The sequence below is a fragment of the Macrotis lagotis genome, chromosome 1, assembly GCF_037893015.1.
Source record: "Macrotis lagotis isolate mMagLag1 chromosome 1, bilby.v1.9.chrom.fasta, whole genome shotgun sequence".
NCBI classification, from domain to species: Eukaryota; Metazoa; Chordata; class Mammalia; order Peramelemorphia; family Peramelidae; genus Macrotis; species Macrotis lagotis.
Genome location: NC_133658.1, coordinates 910,756,334 through 910,779,175, shown reverse-complemented (window position 1 = coordinate 910,779,175; position 22,842 = coordinate 910,756,334). Strand labels below are relative to the sequence as shown.

The following is a 22,842-nucleotide window of genomic DNA, read 5'->3' as shown; positions in this document are numbered from 1 at the left end:
GAATTCCTGACCTGAAGGAATATGTGCCTCCCTTCCTCCCTTCCTCACTTCCTTCCTTCCTTCCTTCCATCTCATCAAAAAAACCCAGAATTTCAGTAATTTTGCAACTTCACCCTTATAGCTGATAGGCTTCTCAGTCCTTCCCTATTCCCTTGGTCACGTACTAGTCATTGTTTACTTTTTAAAATATTTTTAAACCATTTAAAATATATATTCTCAAGATATAGCAGAACCTGATCAATGTTAGAGGAGGTATAATGTTAGGGTGAAATTACTCCCCTAGAATGAAGGTGGTGCTTTGACCATTCCTGGGTGTTCTGATGTGGCTTGCATAAAATCACATAGCATTTGGGGATGAAGATGCAGATCAGCAACCCAGCACCAGAGGCCAAGATGGCAAAGACCTCCACAGCCACCATGGTCTTTCCCTTGGTGCTTTGGTAGGCAGGCAGGAAGGAAGCCCAAACACTACAGAATACCAACATGCTGAAGGTGATGAACTTGGCTTCATTGAAGGTGTCAGGCAAGTTCCTAGCCATGAAAGCTACAATGAAGCTCCCTAGGGCCAGGAAACCTAAGTAGCCCAGGACACAGTAAAAAGTGGTAATGGAGCCCTCATTACACACAATGAGGATGTGACCAGGCTCAAAGTCAGTAACCACATCTGGGAACGGGGGAGAAATGGCTATCCAGACTCCACAGAGGGTCACTTGGATGAGAGAGCAGATGAGTACAACTGAATTGGACACTCGGGTACTTGCCCACCTCCTGAACCTGCTTCCTGGCCTTGAAGCCTTGAAGGCCAGGACTACAATGAGGGTTTTGGCCAAGACAGAAGAGATGGCAACTGTAAAAGCGATTCCAATAGTCATCTGTCGGAGGAAGCAACTGACTGTGGTTGGACGACCAATGAAGAGTAAGGAGCAGAGGAAGCAGAGGGTGAGGGAGAGAAGCAGAGTGTAGCTGAGAGTTCTGTTGTTGGATTTGACGATCACTGTGCCTCGGTGTTTCATGAAGATCAAGAGAACTATGACTGTGAGGAGAGAGAAGACAAGAGCCATGCAAGACAGAGTCATCCCCAGAGGTTCTTCATAGGACAGGAAGGTCAGGACTTTGGGGAGGCAGCTGTCTCTGTATGTATTTGGATATTGGTCCTCTGGGCACTTTGTACATTGCTGCATATCTGTTGAGGCAGAACCAGTGGTTATTCACACCCATTTTCTGCCCCAAGGCTGTTGGGGCAGGTAATCCTATGATAATACACATATAAGCCTATCAACTCCTCATCTTAGGCCTCTACTTGGAACACTATTTTTCTTAGAGATGCCAAGGGGAAAAAATCATAGGTTTAGAACTGATAGGATTCGAAGAGGTTCTTAGAGTTTAAATCTCTCATTTTAAAGTTAAGGAAAATGGGGCACAGGGAGGTCAAGTAAATTGCCTAAGACCAGAAAGATAGTATGAAAGAAAAACAGGACCCTGAACTGGACTCCTCAGCTATCAATTCCAATCCCAGCTCCACTGTATTGAGTCATATTAGAAAGGGAATCCCCTCTGCCCTCTAGGTCTGGGAGAGTACCTAAATAATGTAGCCAAGAATCTTGATTCTATTGTTTTTAGGAAACATTTATGAAACACCTAGTCTATTTTGACCTATGCTTCAATTTTGGGAAAATCAATAAAATATAACATAATTTATGTTTATAATATATGAATATACCACACACATATGGCTATTTTACATATATTACATGTATGTGAAATGTGATTGTAACAAATGAGTCATAATGGCAACTAACCTCTTTCAACTTCAGTTTTCTTAAATATAAAAATAGCAACTACCTCCCAAGGTGGTTATAAGGAAAACATGAGAATAGTTTATAAAATACCTTACAAATCTTAAAATTATAAATAAATATCATCTGGTTATAGTAATTGTACTACTAGTAGTGGTAGTAGGAGTAGGAGTAGTAGGATTTGGAGTAGGAGTAGGAGGATAGGCGTAGTAGTAATACTGATAATAGTAGTAGTAGTAGCAGTAATAGACTGATGGGAGTGGTGTGGGTGGTAATAATAGTAGTGGTAGTAGTGGTGGTAGTGGCGATGTTGTTTGTCCTTCATTCTTGAAGAAGACCATGACATCAGGGAGGTGATGCCATGATAAACATATGAATTGGATTTGAGTGAGGGGCTTCTTTGCTAAGACACAGCCTCAATTTCTCCTCCAGAACCATCTGGATCCAGTGGCCATATATGGATCAGGACGACTGGAGATGGTCCTGGATGTGAGGCAGTCAGGGTTAAGTGGCTTTCTCAAGATCACACATCTAGTGTCAAGTGTCTGAGATCAGATTCAAAATCCTGACCTCCTGGCTCCAAGGTCAGAGCTCTATGCGTGGTGTCACCTAGCTGCCCAGCAACAGCAACAACAAACCTAAGACTCAGGTATTATTACTAAATACTGAAACCCTGCCATTGTCAAAGCCAATAATAGAACTCTTAGTTAGACCCTGCTCCTTTCTCTCCCCCTCCTCTCCTCTGCTTCTTGTTCTTCTTCGGCTGTCCCAACCACAGCCAGCTAACTTTTTTGGTAGGTGACTTTTGATAGTGGCGATCTCTTCTGTTTTGGCCAAAATGATTATTTTCCAATTGAGGAAACTGAAGTAAAAGAGATTAATTGATTTGCCCAAGGTCAAATAGTAAACTCCTGGGGCTGAATATGAGCTCCAGTATTTCTTACTCTAGATCTGTTGTTCTATGCACTGCACCAAAAGTAAGAAATATCTTCAAAACCGGTTTCTCTCATTGACTACTAAACTGAGTGCACTGTTAGGGCTTTCTGTGATTTATCCCTAGTCCAAGAGTAGAACTGAACTTTCCAGAAGGTGATACATTAACTATCATTGGAAATCTTTAAGTAAAGAATAGAAATAACTTACTACAGATGTGGCATGCAAGTTACCTCTCAGAAAAGGACTGATTTGGGTGATAAAATCACCTTAGAAACATGAATTCCTCATTTTTTCCCTTTGCATTCCTATTGTCTAGTCCAGGACCCATCACACAGTAGTGCTTTAATCAATAGTTGTGGTTTCATTGGTCCCCATTTTGCCTTCAAATCTCCAGTGATGAAAACCCACTACTTCTCCAGGCAGCACTATTCTTAGGTTTCAGAAATTCTGGAAAGTAAAATCATAACAATAGCTTCCATTTAAGTAGTGCGTTAAGGTTTCAGTATACTTAGAAATGTCTACTCAGTTTTATCTACTAAGGTGTCAATCTGCCAATGGCACTGAGAAATGAAGACTTAGGGCAACCAGGTGAGTCAGGAGGACCTGAATTCAAATTTGACTTCAGACACTGAATAATTACCTAGCTATGTGACCTTGAGCAAGTCATTTAATCCCACTCCCTACCAAAAGAGAGAGAAATGGAGCATTTGTTCCCATGAAATCTCAGTTTGTGAAATTGAAGTGTACTCAATATTTTCATGGATCTGACAATATTCTGCAAAGGAAATCCACTTTCTAAAAAGCACATTAAAAAGGAATTGTTCTCCAGCTTTTATCTTACAGTTACTTGGGTCACTGAGAAGTTCAGTGACTTTTTTCAGGGCTACTTAGGAAATAATGAATATGAAAAGCCATATAGGAATATATTATATAAATTTCCTAGAGAACTTCAGAGCTAGGAAAATCTGGAATCAAGTCCCTTATCTGAAAGTTCATTTAAGCTCTCAGCAATCAAGACAGAGTTCTGTGGCACAAATGGCAGAGAAGGCGTTGACTTACATTGGCAGTGAGTTTCCTAATTTGGGACTTCCATAGACCACTGAAATTCCACAGACAGTTCGTATCCCCATACTTAAGGAACCATAACAAATTGCATACGCTCTTACCTTTTTGATCTGTGAAATGTCCCACTGGACAGGGCTCACAATTAAAGCAACACTGGGACCATCCTTGGGGGTGGATCTGGCTGGACCCTGGTGGGCAACTCTTGCTGCAGACGGATTGGAGAATCTGGGAAGAAACAAAACATACCCATGACTAGAGTCCCTTCCTCTATGAAGGAAAGTTCAAGTGGTCATTTTCCACATGAGCTGATGGCTAAGGAGAAGAAAATTGATACTACCAGAACAGCCTGAGGGGAATGTTGAAAAAGTCTCCAAATATCATATGAATATTTCACATACACATACTGTGGTTCCACTGGACATCAATATGATTAGTGTTGATGTTCCAAGATTTTCACAGAAAGGTTGGGGAGAATAAGGATGTGTTCAACATCAGTGCAAAGGATATAATTGTTACTAAGCACATCTAAAGGTTAGTAGCCGCTATTGGAATGAGATTAGGGGGCCCAGAGAGAGCAGAAAAAATGGGAACCTAGCTCTCTTATACAGCCAAAGCACTGGTTTCCCGCTTCACCTTTTAGTGATCCTGTGGCCCTTTACACCCACGTCATTGCCAGTCTCTTGACTACACAGCAAGAACATTAACAACTCATTTCAATTTCTAGTGACCTTTGTGGCCATTTACACACGTGTCACAGTCTGGCCAGTCCCTGAGTCCCTCAGAGTCCCTGCTGACCTTGTGGTCAAGGTACTTTCTCTCACTTTGCACAGGCACACTAGCCTTCTTTTCCATCCTAAAGTAACCTTTGTGATGGTTCACCCTTCATTTCCATCTTACTACACAAGCTAGTTCCTGGTTTCCCAGCAGGCACTTGTTACTTACTCAGGAACTAAGGCTGAACACACACTATTCAACCTCCAACTACTACTCTGAACAGGAGCTCCACTTCCTAATTTTAAGCCCATAAAAATCTCTCCCTGACTCCGTGTGCCAACCAACCAATCAATCTTTTGAGTTGCTTGGTTCCATTTTGGTTTTTACATCAATAAAGCCCTCTCTCTCAAAACCATAGTCTAGGTTGAGTATTATTACTCTTCTCCAGTAAACCAGCTCACAATGGGCATTCCAGCTGAAATATCACCCAGATGTTATGATTTTACTTGTCTATTTGTTTTGCATCAAAGACCTCAGACAAATGAAGGAAGGACTTAGAAGATGATTTCAAGGACAGAATTTTTGTTTATTCATCACTGTCCAAATCTTCAGGATTCTCACTAAAGAGCTTCTGGGATATTTTAACATTTGAACAACACCTTAAGGACTGTAGAACATTTTGTGTATATAGTCTCATTTGAGCCTCAATGCAACATTTTCAAGAATGTTCCCTGAAGTTTTATATAATGCTACCAGAACTCCCAGAAGAGAAACTAGGAAGAAGGAAAAGATAAATACATCATTTTGAGGAAGGGTCCTAACTTGTCATGTTTCACTCTGTGGATTTAGCCAACAAGCTCATCTGCCTTCTCCCTCCCCTCTTCCCCACTTTCTCCCTTGGGTGAGTTTTTTCCAGTGCCTCCATTTTGAAAAAGTTTCCAGATTCCCCATACTTTACTTTTCCAGAATTCCACACCACTCCCCCTATGTTAGTACATATTCTTTCCCTTTCAGTTCCCTTTGATGGGCTATCTTCCTCATTTAGAAAGTAAACTCTTGGGGGACAAGCATTGCCTTTTTGCTGTTGTATTCCCAGTGTTTAGAATGGTGCTTTCTAAATGTTTATTGATTTGATTGGACTTGACATGCTAGAAATTTTATGATTATTCACAGTTTGCCAATGAAGAAACAAAAATGCAGACAGATTTGCCTTGACATGAGAGAAATGCTATGCTTATCCATATTTTTTCCAAGGAAGAAATTTAAACTCAGAAGAAACTTACCTACCCATAGTCACATGGCATTGTGTTCAAGGAAGAAGCACAACCCTAGTGTCTCAGTCACCAACACAATCACTATTTACTATAGAAAATATAGGGTGACTTTGCCGCCAAACAAACAAACACCTAACAAACACATCACACTGGGGAATACAGATATAGGCAAAGAAAGTTACAGAGCAGCACATCATTCTCAGAGCAGCCCTAATTTTGTTGCCAAAAGAAAATGTCCACATGAGGTCAACCAATCAATCAGTCCATGTTATTAAACACCAACTGTATAACAGGAATTATATAAGTATGCAATGGCAAAAGTGAAAAAGTCTCTGTTCTTAAAGAGTTTACATTCAGTTAGAATGTCAGGATTCTTTGCTGAAAGGAATGAGTCTCATAAATAGCTTTCTCATATGGATGTGTTCAACATTCTCTGGGTTTAGGTGTTTTTAATGCCTGTCTACATGATGCTGGACTTTCTCTTTAGCTTCATGAGAATTTACTTTAGTTGAAAAAAATCCCTTTGCTACCTCTCTCCTTGCAGTACATAGCCATCTCAGCAGTAGCAGGAGTTGCCTTGTCATTGTGATTCTACTGTATAGACATAATTACAGTGATCATGATCACAACAATTTTGTAGAATATCATGGATTGGAAAATACTTTTTTCCAGCAATAGTATTATAAGAATTCATTCTCCATTTTACATATGAGGATGTTGAGTTCCATCCTGCTGTAGCTCACCTGGGTCTCTCCTTGGCTCCACAAAATTGCACTCTTGTTGATAGCCACTATTGTTCCATGTGAGGCTGTGAAATCCACACTGCCAATGGTGGCCAAGTGAGATAAGCCCTCTGAGGCATTCTGCTGTATCATAATGTCATACACAGTAGGAACATCACCGTTAGCATCAAAAAAAACCTCACTCTTCTGAGGGGTCTGGAAATGTACCTTCTTGATATAATGCAGGAGCTGGGAATGGGAAATATTGAAATGAGCAAAGGCCATGACTTGTCTTGCAATCCACTACACAAACCTTTTTAAGCAAACACAGCGCTGTGCAAAGATACTGAGACAGTTCTTGGATGAGATGTAGAAGCTGTGTGATACAATTCATTTGAATTTTAGCTACCAGGCTAAAGATCAGAGTCTGAAGGTGTTTCCTATTCGATCAAGAAATTTATATGTGCAGGGGCAGCTAGGTGGCAAAGTGGATAGAGCAATGACCTGGGAATCAGGAGGACCTGAGTTCAAATTTGAACTCAGATATTTAATAATTACCTAGCTGTATGACCTTGGGCAAGTCCCTTAATTCCATTGCCTTGCAAAAACAACAAAAAGAAATTATATGTGCTCTCCTGGAAAGAAAAGTACTCAATAGTCCCTTATTCTCAATGTTTCTCAGCACATCTGAGATCTTTTGATCTTCAACTCCACCTCCCTCATCAGAGGGATGCTGAGTTTGTTTTCAAAGAGAGTGTTTATTGATAGACTAACCATTCAGAGGTGAACTCAAGCCCCATCCACTAATGAAACTCATCTGCCTGACTATGTGATCTTGGCAAAAGGAAGGTGGCTCTTTGCAGAAGAAGAAAAATATGCATGGATGCTGTATGTAATTGTTTTTTAATTCTAACATAGAATTGATAATAAAAACCAATAATTTTATCATCAATAAAATATTGAATAAGGGGATATATAATATAATATATATATAATATCTATTTTATATTGATTTATCTATAATAAATATCTATATACCTACTTTGTATCAGTTGCCATACTAAAATAATCCATCATTTTATTTTCTCAACCCAAAGAAGTAGATACTATTATTATCCCCATTTTATAGTTGAATTAACTGAGACAGATGGAAATTAAGTGACTTTCCCAGGGCTATATAACCTGTAAATTTCTTAGAGCAGTTCTTCTTGACTCAAGTCCCAGTAGTCTTTCCATGGTATCAGAAGATGCTTCTGATAATGATAATAAGACAATGTCAAGGAACTATGAACTCATAACTTTCCTAGTCCCCCAAATCTCCTAGTCAATCTCAAAGCTGATTTAAATACAGGAGTTGTACAAAGCTCATTTGCCTAATTTTAATTCCCCATTAATGTTAGCACACCTCCTCTAAGAGAACAAAGGAGTCTTTATTGATATGCTCAACTCCATCTTCCAGCAAAGGCAGAAAGTTGTTGTAGAAGCTCTGTGATCATGGTCTCAACTCAACCCAAAGCTCATCACTCTAAGGTACACTGAAACTCAGGAGGACCAGTATTTTCTGTGGCCTTAGATTTTCAGTCCCTGTGAGGGATTTCTGACCTATTCTCACCTGGTCTTGTGCCAAACATGGGGAATGGATGTAATGCTCCAGAAAGGGCCCAACATTTTGTACCCTGCAGAGTTCTTCTTTGGCTTTGTGTATGATGATAACAGGAACCTTACTTCCTTAATCACATCATCTCTTGATCTCAACTGGGCCACTATTATACTATCCCCAGTCTTTATAGCAGTGCAAGAGTAAGGACAGATGGAATGAGAAGAGTGTTGGAAAAGAAACTCTCTATTAAGTCCCTACTGGGTGCTGACCAGTGTGCTGAATCTCACTGGAGATACAGAGATTAGTTATTTTAATTTTTTTAAAAGAGGGAATTTATTGTCATTCCTTTTTTTAGGTTTTTGCAAGGCAAATAAGGTTAAGTGGCTTGCCCAAGGTCACACAGCTAGTCAATTATCAAGTGTCTGAGGCCGGAATTGAACTCAGGTACTCCTGACTCCAGGGCTGGTACTCTATCCACTGAGCAACTTAGCTGCCTTTATTTTAATTTTTTTTTAATTTATTAGTTACTTGTTCCTGTGAGCACTGTGTTCAGTTACTGTCACAGTCAAGTAATAGTTACTGTGCTAGCTCACACTTATCAAATGGAAAAAAAATTTAAAACCCATTCCAACTGGCAATGAACTTATAGGCCAATAGAAGGATGTGACAGGGGTTGTGTGGGAGCCAACTCTTACTGGTATTATTTGTACAAGAGTCTACATTTTGTGTGAGAATTTATGCCTGAGAAATCAGCAATGTTACAAATGAAGGTTTGATTTGTTTTGCTATTTGCTTGCAATGAAGAAAGTATTCATAATGCATGGTAAATTTTAAAGTTTGTACATAACTCATCCTCTTCCACTGTTAAACTATTACCATCACATTCATGTATAGCTCTGTAAAATGTATGTGAACTCCATAAAAATGCAGTAGAAGACTCAAGTTATGAAGTCATCTACAGGCTGGAGGCTAACATTGATGATGTTGGTGATAGCTAACATTTTTAGGATTGTCAGGTGGTAGTCTTTCCATGAGGAGGTAGTCTTTCCATGCATTTTTAATGGATGAGGAGAAATTCAAGTGTTTGTGTGGGTGTGTGTGTCTGTGTCTATATGAGGAGGGTTCAGATATAGGAAAGAATTAGCAAAGACACAGATTTGGGAAGGTATGATATGTAAGCAGTGGGTAGCTAGCTATCTGGGTTTTTTTGGAATACATAGAAAATGGAGATAGGTACAATGACATAATGCTCAAAAAAAAAAAATAAAGCCAAAGCCTTGAATACCAGGTTGAAGATTTGGAAGTTTATTTGGAAGAACAAAAGGATTGTGAACAGAGTTATGGCATGGTTAAAATTGGATAATGGATAAAAATGGATAAAATTGTCAGTGATGGGGAAGATGATTCAAGTAGAGAGTTGGCAAATGATTCTTAAAAATTCACAAAGTAGTAGGAGGATATACACTAATATGGGTAGTTGTGAGAATCGGAAAAGGGTGGAGATATAAGAATTGCTGTTATAGTGGAGTCTTCAGGATTTGTAAACTGATAGAATAGAGGAGAGGAGAAAACCCCAAGGTCTTTTCAGTTTTGTGAATGTGTATAAATGGTGATGTTCCTGAAAGAAAGGAATAATGTTTAAAAGTGGATAGGAGATAGTAATTTAGTTTGTTGTCTCTGGATGAGGTTTCTGTCCTTATCTGTTGTTTAAACCTTAGTTAAAACATAAGCAAACTGGAGATGGGTAATGGAATTTTAACAACTAGGAAAACAAGTAATAAGCACATGAATAAATTTGGTATTTTATTACACTTAGAGTTCAGTAATTATCATAAGAATCTTATGAGCAAAAATAAAAGAAAGGAAAGAGAAAGAAAGAAAGAAAGAAAGAAAGAAAGAAAGAAAGAAAGAAAGAAAGAAAGAAAGAAAGAAAGAAAGAAAGAAAGAAAGAAGGAAAGAAAGAAAGAAAGAAAGAAAGAAAGAAAGAAGAAAGAAAAAAGAAAGAAGAAAGAAAGAAAAAAGAAAAGAAAGAAAATGTGTGTATGTGCATTTGGAGATGAATCTAGAATACAGATATATTTATGTATGTCTACATTGGCATGGTAATAGAGTGTTGAATAATAAAAAGTGTTGACAGTAAAATACTCTATGAGGGAAGCAGAAGAAATGGGAAGAAAGAATCCAGGAGCAAGGTTTTCTGAAGCACACCTCTTTCTGCCCAATCACTCAATAATACAGTACTAATTTCCCTAGAAGTTTTTATTCACTTTACTTCCTTGCTATCATCACCCTAAACCCACATCCTCCCTTGTATAAATAGGGTTTCTGGGAGAATGAATTCAAACTTGTAGTAAAATAAAAATCAGACACAGGTAGGAAATTCATATGACAAAAGGATCACCTCACAAATTCTGGTTAACTTTAAGTCTTTTTTTCTCCCAGTGTAAAATCCTCACCAAGTCATTGTTAGGGGAGACTGTAATTTGCTCCAAAGGTTGGTGCCCTTGCAAAGTTCTGAAGCTTTTGTCTCCTATGTCCATTTTCTAACTTGATGAATCTCAGCTCCCAAAGCAGATGCTGCTAGTAACCACTTCCACTTCATATATGCTGCAATTAACTCCAGTGATGCTGAGAGACCTCCAGGTCTTCTAACTTGAGTTCACATGACTGTAACCTAGTCAACTATTTGGTTGTTTTTTCTTCAAAAATCTGTTTACTCATAGAATAGTAATCTCTATATCCAGATGGATGTATTATCTCCTACTAGTTCACTGCTGGCAAGATTGTTGAAGGAAATGGGAGGAGAGAAAGGGAGAAATTCTTCCCCCCTCCCAGGAGTGATTCCTTCTCACTTCTGAAATTTGGACTCTATTCTCACTCAGTTGATAGGCGCTAAACTTACTCTTTTTTGAATATAGCTTAAAGTCATGTTTATTCCAATTGTAAGAACAAAAAATGTGACTGTAATTTTAAGTGTATTAATACAGCAATGATGAGATTAATGTCCCCTAGTCCTTTCAGCTAAACAGACTACCCTTGGAGTGTTTTCTGTTCTAGTAACTATGCTTCCTATCTGAGGAGATCTGGCTATAGGTGGGTTAGTTGAAGAAATAAGGACCTCAGGAACAGAAGCCCTTGGATAAATGTGATGGATGCCTTCAAATAGTTCAAGGCATATTAAGTGGAGCAAGACACAAATTTGTTTTACTTGACTCTGAGAAGACAGAATTAGGAGCAATTCTGATTTAATATGAGAAAAAATAATAATCTGAGTTATCTAAAAAGGTCATGGATGGCATAAGATGAGAATGAGTTCTTTAAAGAAGCTTTGATGGCTTGATTCACATTTTCAATACCATCCTTTCAATCATCTCTGGAGGTTTTCATATGAAATATCACTATGATATAATGGTCACAATAATTGGATTCAAATTTTACCTATTAAATATGATGACTGTGTGACCTTAAGTTATTTAACCTCTCAGTGCCCCATGCAATTCTCAATAGTTGTTGCCAAGCATTGGTAGAGGGACAACTAAATGGCTCATTGGCACGAGGACAGGGCCTTTCATTAGGAAGACCTGAGTTCAAATCCAACTTTAGATACCTGTTCACTATGTGAATCTGAGGAAGTCATTTAACTTTTCCTCAGTTTCCCCATCTTTAAAATGAATTGGAAAAGGAAATGGCAAACTACTCCATTACCTATTCCATGAAAACCCCAAATGGGATCATGAAGAATCAGACACAACTGAAATAACAGAAGAATAACAAATTGGTAGAAGGAATCTTCTCCCTAACAGTTTCACAGCTAATAAAATCAGAGGTCTTGGGTTCAGAGCATCATAAACTTGGAGTTAAAAGCCATTTCAGAAGTCATCTAGATCTGTAGATAAGGAAAGAGGCCTTGGGAGATTAAGTTATTTGCCCAAGGTCACCCAAATAGTAGGAATCAACCAATCAATCCATAAACAAATAAATAGATGAATGAATAAGTGAATAAAAATGAGGATTTTCATTCAGGATTTCTGATTTATACCCTTAGATCATAAAATGAAAATGATGAAATTTCAGCATCAGAAGCAAAACAGTAGTTATTTGATGCAAATCATATTTGGATTGCCATCAAAATGGTCTTCCAATTTTTGGTTAAAGACTTCTAATGAAAGGAAACCCACTATCTTCTGAGGTTGTCCATTATACTTTGATACAGCTATAATTATTAACATATTTCTCCTTACAAATATTTTAGAGATGTCTACCCATCTTGAACTTATGTGATTATTTTTTAAACTTAAGATGATGCTTACATTTATTTTCCTTATGTTTAATCTCTATATTTATATTAATATACAGCCAACCCAATCCTTTTTACAGCCTGAATCAACAGATTCTATTCATTGAATCCTTATTGTCACTTCTGTGAACTACCCTTAATACTCCCTAGCATTTTTGTCCACTTTGCTCCCATCTCAAGTGACTACAAATGTATGACCATAGTCTTACATGGGCTCTCTCACCTGCCAGGGTTTGAAGGCCTTGAACTCTGGACACATCTTGTTTCCATTGGACCTCTCTTCTTTCTGACAGGAGCTCAGGTCCTGGATTGCATGGGCTATACTGTACACTACTTTATAGGCACTGTATGCTAAAGCACAATGACCTGCATCCAACAAAAATATATCTTGGCCTTGCCAGTGCTCTGATCCTTTGCAAAACTGGTTTTCTGCCATCTTGGTTTTATTCCCATGGAAGCTAGAGATCTTCATCTTCCACTTATACTTAAAGGTATTTTCCCAAAATGTTTTCATAAAGGTGTTTGCTTGCATCCTATCTGGATACAGATGACTGTACGATGGGATCCCTTCAATTGTCTGTTGAGGCAGAACTATGCTGTTACTTTGATAAATGTCTGGATTATAGCTTCTCAACACAATCCATTGGATATAGTTTCTTATCCAGATTCTCCCAGCAATATCATGAAATAGGGATTTATCAATGACGTTAAGTAAATCTGAAGTGCTTATAATTTCAACAATGACTTTGGCTGTTGATCTCATCAATACATGGATGCCCTGCTGGAACCTTTCTTCTAAATGATAATTGGGAAGGTTAATTAGAAATTCCCTGCAGATGCCAAACTTATCCAACTCAGCACTCATCAGGTATGTTCCTTGTTGCCCAAAATCATCATCATCTGAGATAATTCCTACCCAAATCCAGCCAAAATGGTTCAGCAAGCTGGGAATACCTTGGATCCAGGCTTGATCACTGGGATTTGTCCTCAAGAAGGAAGGGAAGTGTTTCTTTTCACTCAGGCTGATTACACTGGATGCATAGCTAATCTAGAAGGAAAAGACATTTTCTGGGGATGAAATAGTGACCCAGAAAAAGAGAGATATAAGGAATATTTAGTTTTATATAAATATTAAGAAAGACAAACCTTTCTATTTTTCTTTCCTAGATTACAGTGTATTTTATACAAGTCACATACAAATTAGTGTCTAATCTTTGGAATTATTTTCCATCTAATAGTATATTGTTTCAAATCCCCCTCATCTATTTCTCCCACCCATTGAGAAACCAAGAAAATCAAAACTTATTGCAAATATGTATTGTCATGAAAAATAAATTCTTGAATTAGCCATGTCCAAACGGCAAAGGAAGAGAAGAAAAAAAGAAAAGAAAATATGCTTCCATATATGATCAGTAATCCATCAGTTCTCTAACTAGGAATAAGTTTTATCATGAAACTTATGGAATTATGGTTAGTCATTATGCTCAGTTTCTAATATTAATAGTCATTGTACTTGTAGCTATCATGTGCCTAAACATTTCCAATTCTCCCAGTGTGTAAAAAGTTAATTCCGTTTTGAAGTTATGAACTTAAGCACTAATAAACATGAACATTTCAATGCATAAAGAAAAAAATAAAAGTGACATTTGCAGATTTAAATTTAAAATTTGAATTAATTTGAATATAGTAAGTGGAAAAAATTCTATTTGTAGGAATCTTTCTTATATGTCATTTTTTTTTTCTTTTGCTTCTTTTGTGTTTTATTATTGGTTTCCTCCTTGGATTTTTTCCCCATTTTTATTGCTACTAAATCTCCCCCTCCCACCAAAATTCTTCAGTGTTCTGCCATTTCCTCCTTCAACTCATTTTACACGTGAGGAAACTGAGGCAAAAATTGTTAAGTGACTTGCTCAGGCTCACAGGCTAGTCAGGTCTTCCTCAGTGCTCTATCCACTGTACAACCACATTAGCATTTATTATGTTTTGGTACTATGCTAAGCATTTTGCAAATATAATCTCATTGAATCCTCAATAGAACCCTAGGAGGTAGGTTCTATTAGCCTCATTTTTCAACTGAGGAAATGCAGATAGAGGATAATCAATTTGACCAGGGTCACATCTGATGAAGATTTGGAGTGAATTCTTCCTGATTCCAGGCCTGGCCCTCAAATCATAGAATCAAAATCTAAAATTACCAAAAATTTCATCTAAACTTTAGCCTATTCCATATGTGAAGAGAAATAGTAAGTATGGAACATCCTTAAATAATGAAAACCAAGCTTATAACTTTAAGACCTGGAATACTTGTGGTCACCTTTTCTGTCTATGACCAAATCTGAGCTCTCTTCCCCATGCCAATCCTTCAAATATTTGGAGATGACAGTCATGGCACTCTGGGTCTTCTCTCATTTTGGCTCCAGTGAGCATATTGTCATTTTTTTTGCAAGATAATAGTGACTTGCCCAACATCACACAGCTAGTAAGTATCGTCGTTCCTGACCAAACAAAAGGAGGAACTCTAGAACCACTGTGTGTTGCAAATAAAAATGTAAACTAAAGGGATGGGTTGGAAGTCTAGTTGGATGCAAAGAGAACTGAATTTGTAGACTGGTCACGTAGGCCTCCATTTCATTTTCAAGATTGTCCAAATAGTTATTAGAACATTCTAAAGCTCAGGTTCAACTCTATATATTGAAGATTTTGATCGAGTGATCTCCAAGGATCTTTTGAGCATGGTCTTCTAAAGTCTTTTTTTTTAGTTTTTGCAAGGCAATGGGGTTAAGTGGCTTGCCCAAGGTCACACAGCTAGGTAATTATTTGAGTCCAGATTTGAACTCAGGTACTCCCGACTCCAGGGTCGGTGTTCTATACACTGAATCACTGAGCCGCCCCTCTAAAGTATTTTCTAATTGAGATATAGTCAAGTGATTCCCATCAGTAAAAATTATGAGCTCTGGAATCCATGGTAGCTCACAGAAATCATAGTTCATAGGTCCAAAGCTAGAAAAAAATTTGAAGGTTAGTCGTCTTCCCCCATGACTTGAAATAGAAAATTGAAGTCTTGATAGTCTGAATGACTTGCCCCAAATCACAAAGATCATCAGGGTTGAGATTCAAGCCCAGGGCCTTTGACTCAAAATATCACATCATTTCTAGTGTAATAATTGGTATGATACTTCTATTACTCTTCACACCTAGTTATTTGCAGTAAAATATTTTGTAAATTTTTGTAAAGAGTGGTATAGAAATATTCTTTTTAAGAGAGGAGTGGTGGACCACAGATAGAGGATTTTGCATACACTGTCAGAAACAGTTACTGTGTTAGTCATTTTAACTTTTATTCTTTATTCCTAGAGAGTATAGCAAACAGAATATGTTGAAAAATGAAGATTTTTATATAAAAAGAAACACATAAAGATATAAGTAAAGGAAACATAAGATTGTGCACTCCTAAAGTATAGGAAATATAGCTCCTTGTAGATGCTAAATAAATGTTGCTGACTGACTACTGAGGTGACCTTTAGTAAGAGACCTTCATTCAGGGAAGTCAGAGCAGGGACAGAGTTCATATTTCCAGAGATTGTAAGAAAATGAAAGAAAAAAGTGGGTGGAAAACAATAGCAAAAGATCTTGGCATCACTTACCTGGGGGAATTTATAAAGTCCCAACCATCTAGCCATAGGCATTGATAGAGTAGAACGAAGTTCCCCAGCAAGGGCAGTGATAGGAGGGTGGGTTCTGCAGCTATAATTGGGGACCAACTTTCCCTGCCCAGTCAGAAAGTCCATGGTTCCCAGAAGAGCCCCAGAAATAGAGTCCCCAGAATCCCAGATGGAGAATCCCAGGGTGAGGTTGGGGAGCAGGTGGATGTCTCTGTTGATCTCCTCAGTAGCAAAGATAAAACCTAGAGAAGCTGCATAACCCCAAGATGAAGAGCTGGACCAGAATGAAAAACAGGATATTGGTATTTACTATCATTTGCAGATAATTATAGGGAAATGACCTTCTATCTCTTTCCCCACTCCATACTGGTTTCCTAATAGTGCCCATGTCCAATCATAAGAAAAGTTTCCCTCTCGATCATGTTTGAAGTGTAACAGAAGACTTTCTACACAATGATCTAATAGTGGTGGTGAGTAGTGTGATTATGATTATCTCATTTCTATAGCTAGGGAAACTGAGGCAGAGATTGTAGTACGACCCAGTATGACACAGGTTTCACATCTTAGAGTTATGAATCATGTCTTTTGATTCCAAGTCCAGAATTCTTTCAGTCTTCCATACAGCCTTTACAACTCAATTCAACCTTTCATCAGAATCTACACTGTTTAAAGCCATCCCCCACCTTAAATTGTCCCTGATTCAACTATCTAAATGATCTTCCTAAAGCACAGATTTGATCAAATCAACTCTCATATTCAATAACCTCACCCCCCACACACATTCCTCCAAGAGTAAAACCTTTCTTTTGTCTTTAAAGTCATTCATAACCTGACCCTTATCCACCCCATGGATGCCTGGATCCAGAGACTTTGATCTCCTCAAAATTTGTTGCACAATACATTCCAGATACAATTCATTGATTTTCATCAATTCCTGCAATTGTCTCCTTTTTCATTTCTTCCTACCCTGACTTTCTTCAAGTCTCAGCTAAAATTCAACTTTCTGAAATTTTTCTTGGTTCCCTGCTATTATCTCCAATTTATCCTCTAAACATCTTGTTTATACATAGCTGTTTGCATGTTTTCTCTCTCACTACTCGGTGAGCACTTCAGGATCAGGGAATATTTTAGGATTTTTGTGAATTCCTAGGGCTTAGCACTGACACATAGCAAATTCTTATTAATTGTTTGTTGGCTAGACAGATTCAAGGATTAGTGAAATGGGGTGGTTCATTGACCTATCTGTGCTGGTCTTTGAAGATGGCAAAACATTTCCTTTCTGAAGGAAGGAAGGAGGGAAGGAAGGAAGGAAGGAAGGAAGGAAGGAAGGAAGGAAGAAAGGATGGATGAAAGGAAAGAGGGAAGGAAGGAAGGGAGAAAGGGAGGAAGGGAGGAAGGGAAGGAGGGAAGCAGAAAAGGAGAGGAGAAGGGAGGAAGGAAATCATTAAGCACTTAGAATGGACCAGAATATGTCCTAAGTGCTTTAGAAATATTTCACCTGATCCTCACAACAACCCTGGGTGTTATGGACAATATGGTCCTTATTTTATAGTTGAAGAAACTGAAGAAGACAGAAGTTAAATGACTTACCCTGTGACAAGACCAGTAAGTTTCTCAGATCAAATTTGGACTTATGCCTTGCTGACCAGACTCTGAATTCTATCCACCACTGCATCCACCATCAGGTTGATGTTTGGAATCAGTCCACTGATTTAGAAATTGATGTTGCGTAACAATGAAAAACTCTGATGGACAGCTGAAGTAGAAGAACTGACATCTCAAGTTTTGTTGAGCTGGACCCCAGTCCCCACACATGTCATGTTTATCAGTCAAGTGGCTGCATCTTTCTCTAAGGCTTCCCTAAGGGTCTGGGGTGTCTTTCTCTACTTCCATTGACTAGAGCCCCCATTCAGGGTGGGCTTAGCACAAAGTGTTCACTAAATGTTTTTAAGCCTGGCTTATTGAACTAAGAATAAGTCCTCATTCATAAAATGAGGCTTAGTAATAGTTCCAAAATGTATTCAAGGAATCCTAGGGTCATAAAATGGGGACACTGAAGAAACATCAGATGCCATCTGGGCCTCACTTTATAGATAAGGTCATTGAGGATCAGATACATCAAGTGACTTTCCCAGAATTCACAAGACTACTGAATGTCACAGTCAAGTCTTGAATCCAGTTTCTCTCCTTTTTTACATATAGCTTTTCTTTCCCATTGTACAACTCTTCCTACCTGGATCATAATGTGGAAAATTATATGGAAATCACCCTGGAAATGGGGTCTACTATTATGATATGGGTATTCATCGTCATGAGAAAAGCTACGGGCATATAATCCCAAAGTCTGTGTTTAACACATGTTTCCATTATTGAATAATTCTACAGTCACATAGAAGGAGTACCGTATTGGAAGTGAGAGAGACTGGGTTCCAGTTCTGATCCAGAACTTTGGACTTGGACAATTCTTGTAACTGAACTTTCAGCCTTGGTTATCTCATCTGTAAAATGGTGTTGACGATAATTTTAATAATTGCCTTTTAGATTGCTGTGCTTTGAATACTGCAATGACAAGTGGTTTTGACATCGAAGACCCTATTTTTGGTACATTATTACTAATGGGCATCATTGTCATTTGCAATAGTAACAATAATGGATAGCTATATAGTTCTTTCCATACCTTCTCTCTTGTGATTCTTACCACTCTCTATATACTCCAGTATTATTCTCATCTAGGCTAGTGTTGAAGAAAATACAATAGCTATGAAACCTGAGGATGTGGGTTTAAATCTCACCTATGATACTTACTGAATCTGTGATCATAGTTGGGTTATTTTTTCTGGTAGCCTTAGTTTGCTCTTCTGTTAAATGAGGATGTGGGACTAGATGCCCCTCTCTGGTTTCATTCAGTTTTCAACTAAAATCCTCTCATCCATTTTGTAGAAAAAGACACTCAGGTTCAGAGAGATGAAATGGCCACAGACCTAACAGTCATGAGGAGCAGTATTTGAACCCAGGTCTGTCCTGACTCTGACTACTATGTCTCACACGTAGGCCTTATTAGAGACTAAGAGAGATGCTATATGGAAAGTCTATTTGCCTTCACATGATAGCCAGTTGAAAATGGCAGAGGTTTTCTCATATTGTAGTGAGCTTCCTATTAAAGAGGAAGTTGGGTGGTTCAATTGCTCAGACCACTAGACCCACAATGAGGAAGATTTGAGTTAAAATCTATCACCAGACACTTCATAACTATAAATCCTGAGAGAGGCTCAAACTTGGAGACACCTCTACTTTTTTTTTTCATTTTAGCAAGGCAGACGGGGTTAAGTGGCTTGCCCAAGGCCACACAGCTAGGTAATTATTAAGTGTCTGAGACCAGATTTGAACCCAGGTACTCCTGACTCCAGGGCCCGTGCTTTATCCACTATGCTACCTAGCTGCCCCCGACACCTCTACTTTAATCGTTCATCTCTCCTATTTGTGCCAAATTCTTCTGGTCTGATCAGCCACTGTCAAAAACACTCACATAGTGATGTCATTTAGGTCCTCTTCAAACACAAAGGCCAACAACCAACCAAAAGACCAAACAAATCCCTTAGCCTCTATTTGCCTCATGTGTAAAATGGGGATAATGTCACCTATCTCACAGGGTTGTCATGAGTTTAACACAATGTCTTTCCTTTGAGTGGGAGCTCCTTCTACTCCACCTTCCTTTATAAGGAAAGAATTTAATAGTTTTGAATATTCAGGGTGAATTTGACACAAATTGAATTTGAGATCCTCTGTTTCATGACAATAACATTAAATTGTGATAATGATATAGTAGACACTATATGTGTTGATTATTTAATATTTATTATCATTATTATTATCCAATCAAAAGGAGGTTGAGGAAGGGATTCTGACTCTGAGATTCTAGTTCTGCAGAAAAGCAGTATCTTCTCTATTTATCCTAGAGAGTTCAGATCCTTCCTCCTGCCTGAGTGTGCTGGGGGCATGAGGATTGACTCCACCCCAGGTCCAAGAACCCCACCTGCTCTTCTCCTGAGTGGAGAAACCCTTTCCTCCCTCTAAGGTAAGGAGTTGCTATATTTCTACTCCAGGTGGTCAATTTGACCCTTTAATTGGATGAAATCCTCTTCTGGGTCATGAGCACAAAAGAACAATATGAAATTTGTAGTAATTCATAGGAAAAATAGTATAGAACAATAAAGTGAGCATTGGTCAAGGAATGGTAATATGTTTTCAATTCTGAGTAAAATCCCACTGGTTTTATGATCAGAGGTCAGGGTCACCCCTCCGTGTCTCTTTCTTCATCTATTTAATGGAGGCCAGAAAATGAGGTACAAGTCCCATTAGTCTATGCAATCAAAACTATTATTTTTTTTAGTCTCAGAATCACCCACTTTGTTCCTTGGCAAACATTCAAACCCAGCACCATATTACTCACTCTGTGGAGTTTTGTCTTGAAGGCCACGTGGTGAAATCAATAGTAGATGAAGTGTTGATCCTAAAGAAGGGGAAAATGCCTCCAATCAGCACATCCCCTAACTTCTCATTTCTCTTGTCTGCTATGGCCAGCCTTCCACTCTCAAATGCTGCACATGTGGAGGCAGGAGGAAAGATAAAAAGGAGGAGAAAAAGAGAGGAAAGAGCCATCCTCAGACAAACAATCTCCGAGAGAGAGAGAGAGAGAGAGAGAGAGAGAAGAAAGGGAGACCCTGGTGACTCCCACAGACCTAGCAAGTGGGTCTAATAACCAAGCAAAGACTGGCAGGGAGATTGCTTCTCACTTTTTATCTTGGAACTTCTGCTCCTCACCCTACATGGAGACTCTTAGAGAGGCGCCAGGGAGTAGCAATTGCAAAACCTCAAGAGGAAGAATCAATGAACCACCCAAGGAACCTAAGCCCAAGAGAACTGAGGGCTGAGATTGCTACTATAATAATGATAATGATGATAATGAAAGTCATATTGTGGTAAGTAGTATAAAGTTTTTTTGAGTAACTTCCTTAGGAAAACATAGTGAGGTGGACAGTGCAAAAGTTATCATCCTTACTTCACAGATAAAGAAAATGAGGTCTGGCAAAGTCAGGTGATTTGTCCAGTTTTATAGAAGCAAAGAGTCAACTAATAAGCATTTATTAAACACCTACTATATGCTGGAGTGGAACTAGTGTTTGGGATTAGACCAATAAAGCAGAGTCTGCCTTTGAGAAGCCTATATTGTGCAGAGTTGGGGCAGGGAGAGAGAAAATGGTCTAAAATGAGGAGTGGATGAAAGAAGTGAGGGTGAGGAGTGAAGAGAAGGAAATCAGAGCAAGAGGGGATCTTTGGAATCTTTCTAGTACAATAGATGAGGAAAATATGCACCAAGCCCTAGGCTAAGTGGTGGCTATACCATACTGTAAATCAGGTATAAATTTGCACAAAGGTTTTGCTCTGAATCATATTCTTTGCTGAAAATGGGAATGGCATCATTATAAAAGAGGCCTAATTTAATAGAAAGAAGACCTGACTAATGATTAAAATGGTTTCACAGAAAGTCTTTTCAGGCTTGGAGTGAGCTCCCTGGAGGTGATGCTTAAGTAGTGACTGGACAGTAGCTATTCAGGGATATTCATGGCATCATAGGATGAAAGACATGGAAGGGGCATTAGAATTCAACTCCCTCACTTTCCAGGAAAGGAAGTTGAGGCCAAGGGAGGAAAAATTATTTTAGTATTATCTCCATTGCACTCACTATCTCACAAGACTTCCCATTTCAAGGTGAAACAATTTGCATAAATAAATAGTTACAAAAGTGTCACTTAACAGAATTGGACCTCAGTTTCCCCATATGTAAAGAGGGGGAGAGCTTATATTTGATGATCCCTCTCAGCTCTTAGTCTTTATTCCCAGTGTTACCTTGGACCTGATAGAATGGCAGGTGTTGAGGAAGTCAGAGAAAGCTAGAGGCAAGTATCAGACGTAATACGTTTTAATTTGTGAATGAAGTGTTACAAACCTATTATACTTTTAAGATTTGTGAATATGTTTACTTTGAAATTAGGAAGGACATCAGGGATGGAGGAGCTTTTCTTTTTCCCTCCTTTCATAAGTCCTGTCTGGAGTCATAATTACTCTTTTTTTTTTTAAAAGAATTTTTAGAAAATTTTATTTCAAGGCAAAGGGGTTAAGTGACTTGCCCAAGGTCACACAGCTAGATAATTAATAAGTGTCTGAGGTCAGATTTGAACTCAGGTCCTCCTGACTCCAGGGCTGCCCCCCAGAATTACTCTTCCATGAGGGTATGCCTCCTGGCAAGCAGAGTTTGTAAATTAGAGTCAAGACACAGTTGAAGGGTAGCATACCCATTCTCAGGATCAGATCTAGAAAAGGAGAGGTAGTTCTAGGATCTAGAAGCTTTGAGGACATCAACATTTGGCAGAGGGAAACATGTCCACCAGAGAACCACACTCAGAAAACAGAAATTCCATTTTGAGACAGATTTTTATTTATTTGTTTGTTTGTTTGTTTATTAGGGTTTTTGCAAGGCAAATGGGGTTAAGTACCTTGCCCAAGGCCACACAACCAGGTAATCATTAAGTGTCTGAGACCGGATTCCAACCCAGGTACTCCTGACTCCGGGGCCGGTGCTTTACCCACTGTGTCACCTAGCTGCCCCCAAATAGATTTTTAAAAACAAAATTAACACCATCAGCAACAAGAGTTTAATAAGGGACAGTGAGCACTGCAGCCCTATTTCCTCATGTGTCTGACTCACTGTTGTTATA

At 38.6% G+C, this 22,842-nt stretch overlaps 1 protein-coding gene across 1 annotated transcript; it reads right to left on the bottom strand.

The window, feature by feature from the left end:
- Positions 1-260: 260 nt before the first annotated feature.
- Positions 261-19,681, bottom strand: LOC141508848 (vomeronasal type-2 receptor 26-like). Its single transcript, XM_074217835.1, has 6 exons — positions 19,593-19,681; positions 16,049-16,340; positions 12,628-13,452; positions 6,529-6,756; positions 3,899-4,022; positions 261-1,183 (listed from the first exon to the last, which is right to left on the bottom strand). Exons 1-6 carry the CDS (start codon positions 19,679-19,681, stop codon positions 261-263), a joined length of 2,481 nt encoding a protein of 826 aa, XP_074073936.1.
- Positions 19,682-22,842: the final 3,161 nt, after the last annotated feature.

Excerpts from the sequence above, each read along its gene's own strand:
- LOC141508848 (XM_074217835.1), bottom strand. The coding sequence starts at position 19,681 with ATGAGGCAAATAGAGGCTAAGGGATTTGTTTGGTCTTTTGGTTGGTTG. Across the intron at positions 13,453-16,048 it reads GACTTTATAAATTCCCCCAG|ATTAGCTATGCATCCAGTGT; the intron begins GTAAGTGATGCC and ends TTTTCCTTCTAG. Across the intron at positions 6,757-12,627 it reads AGGCCTTCAAACCCTGGCAG|CTCCTGCATTATATCAAGAA; the intron begins GTGAGAGAGCCC and ends TCCCATTCCCAG.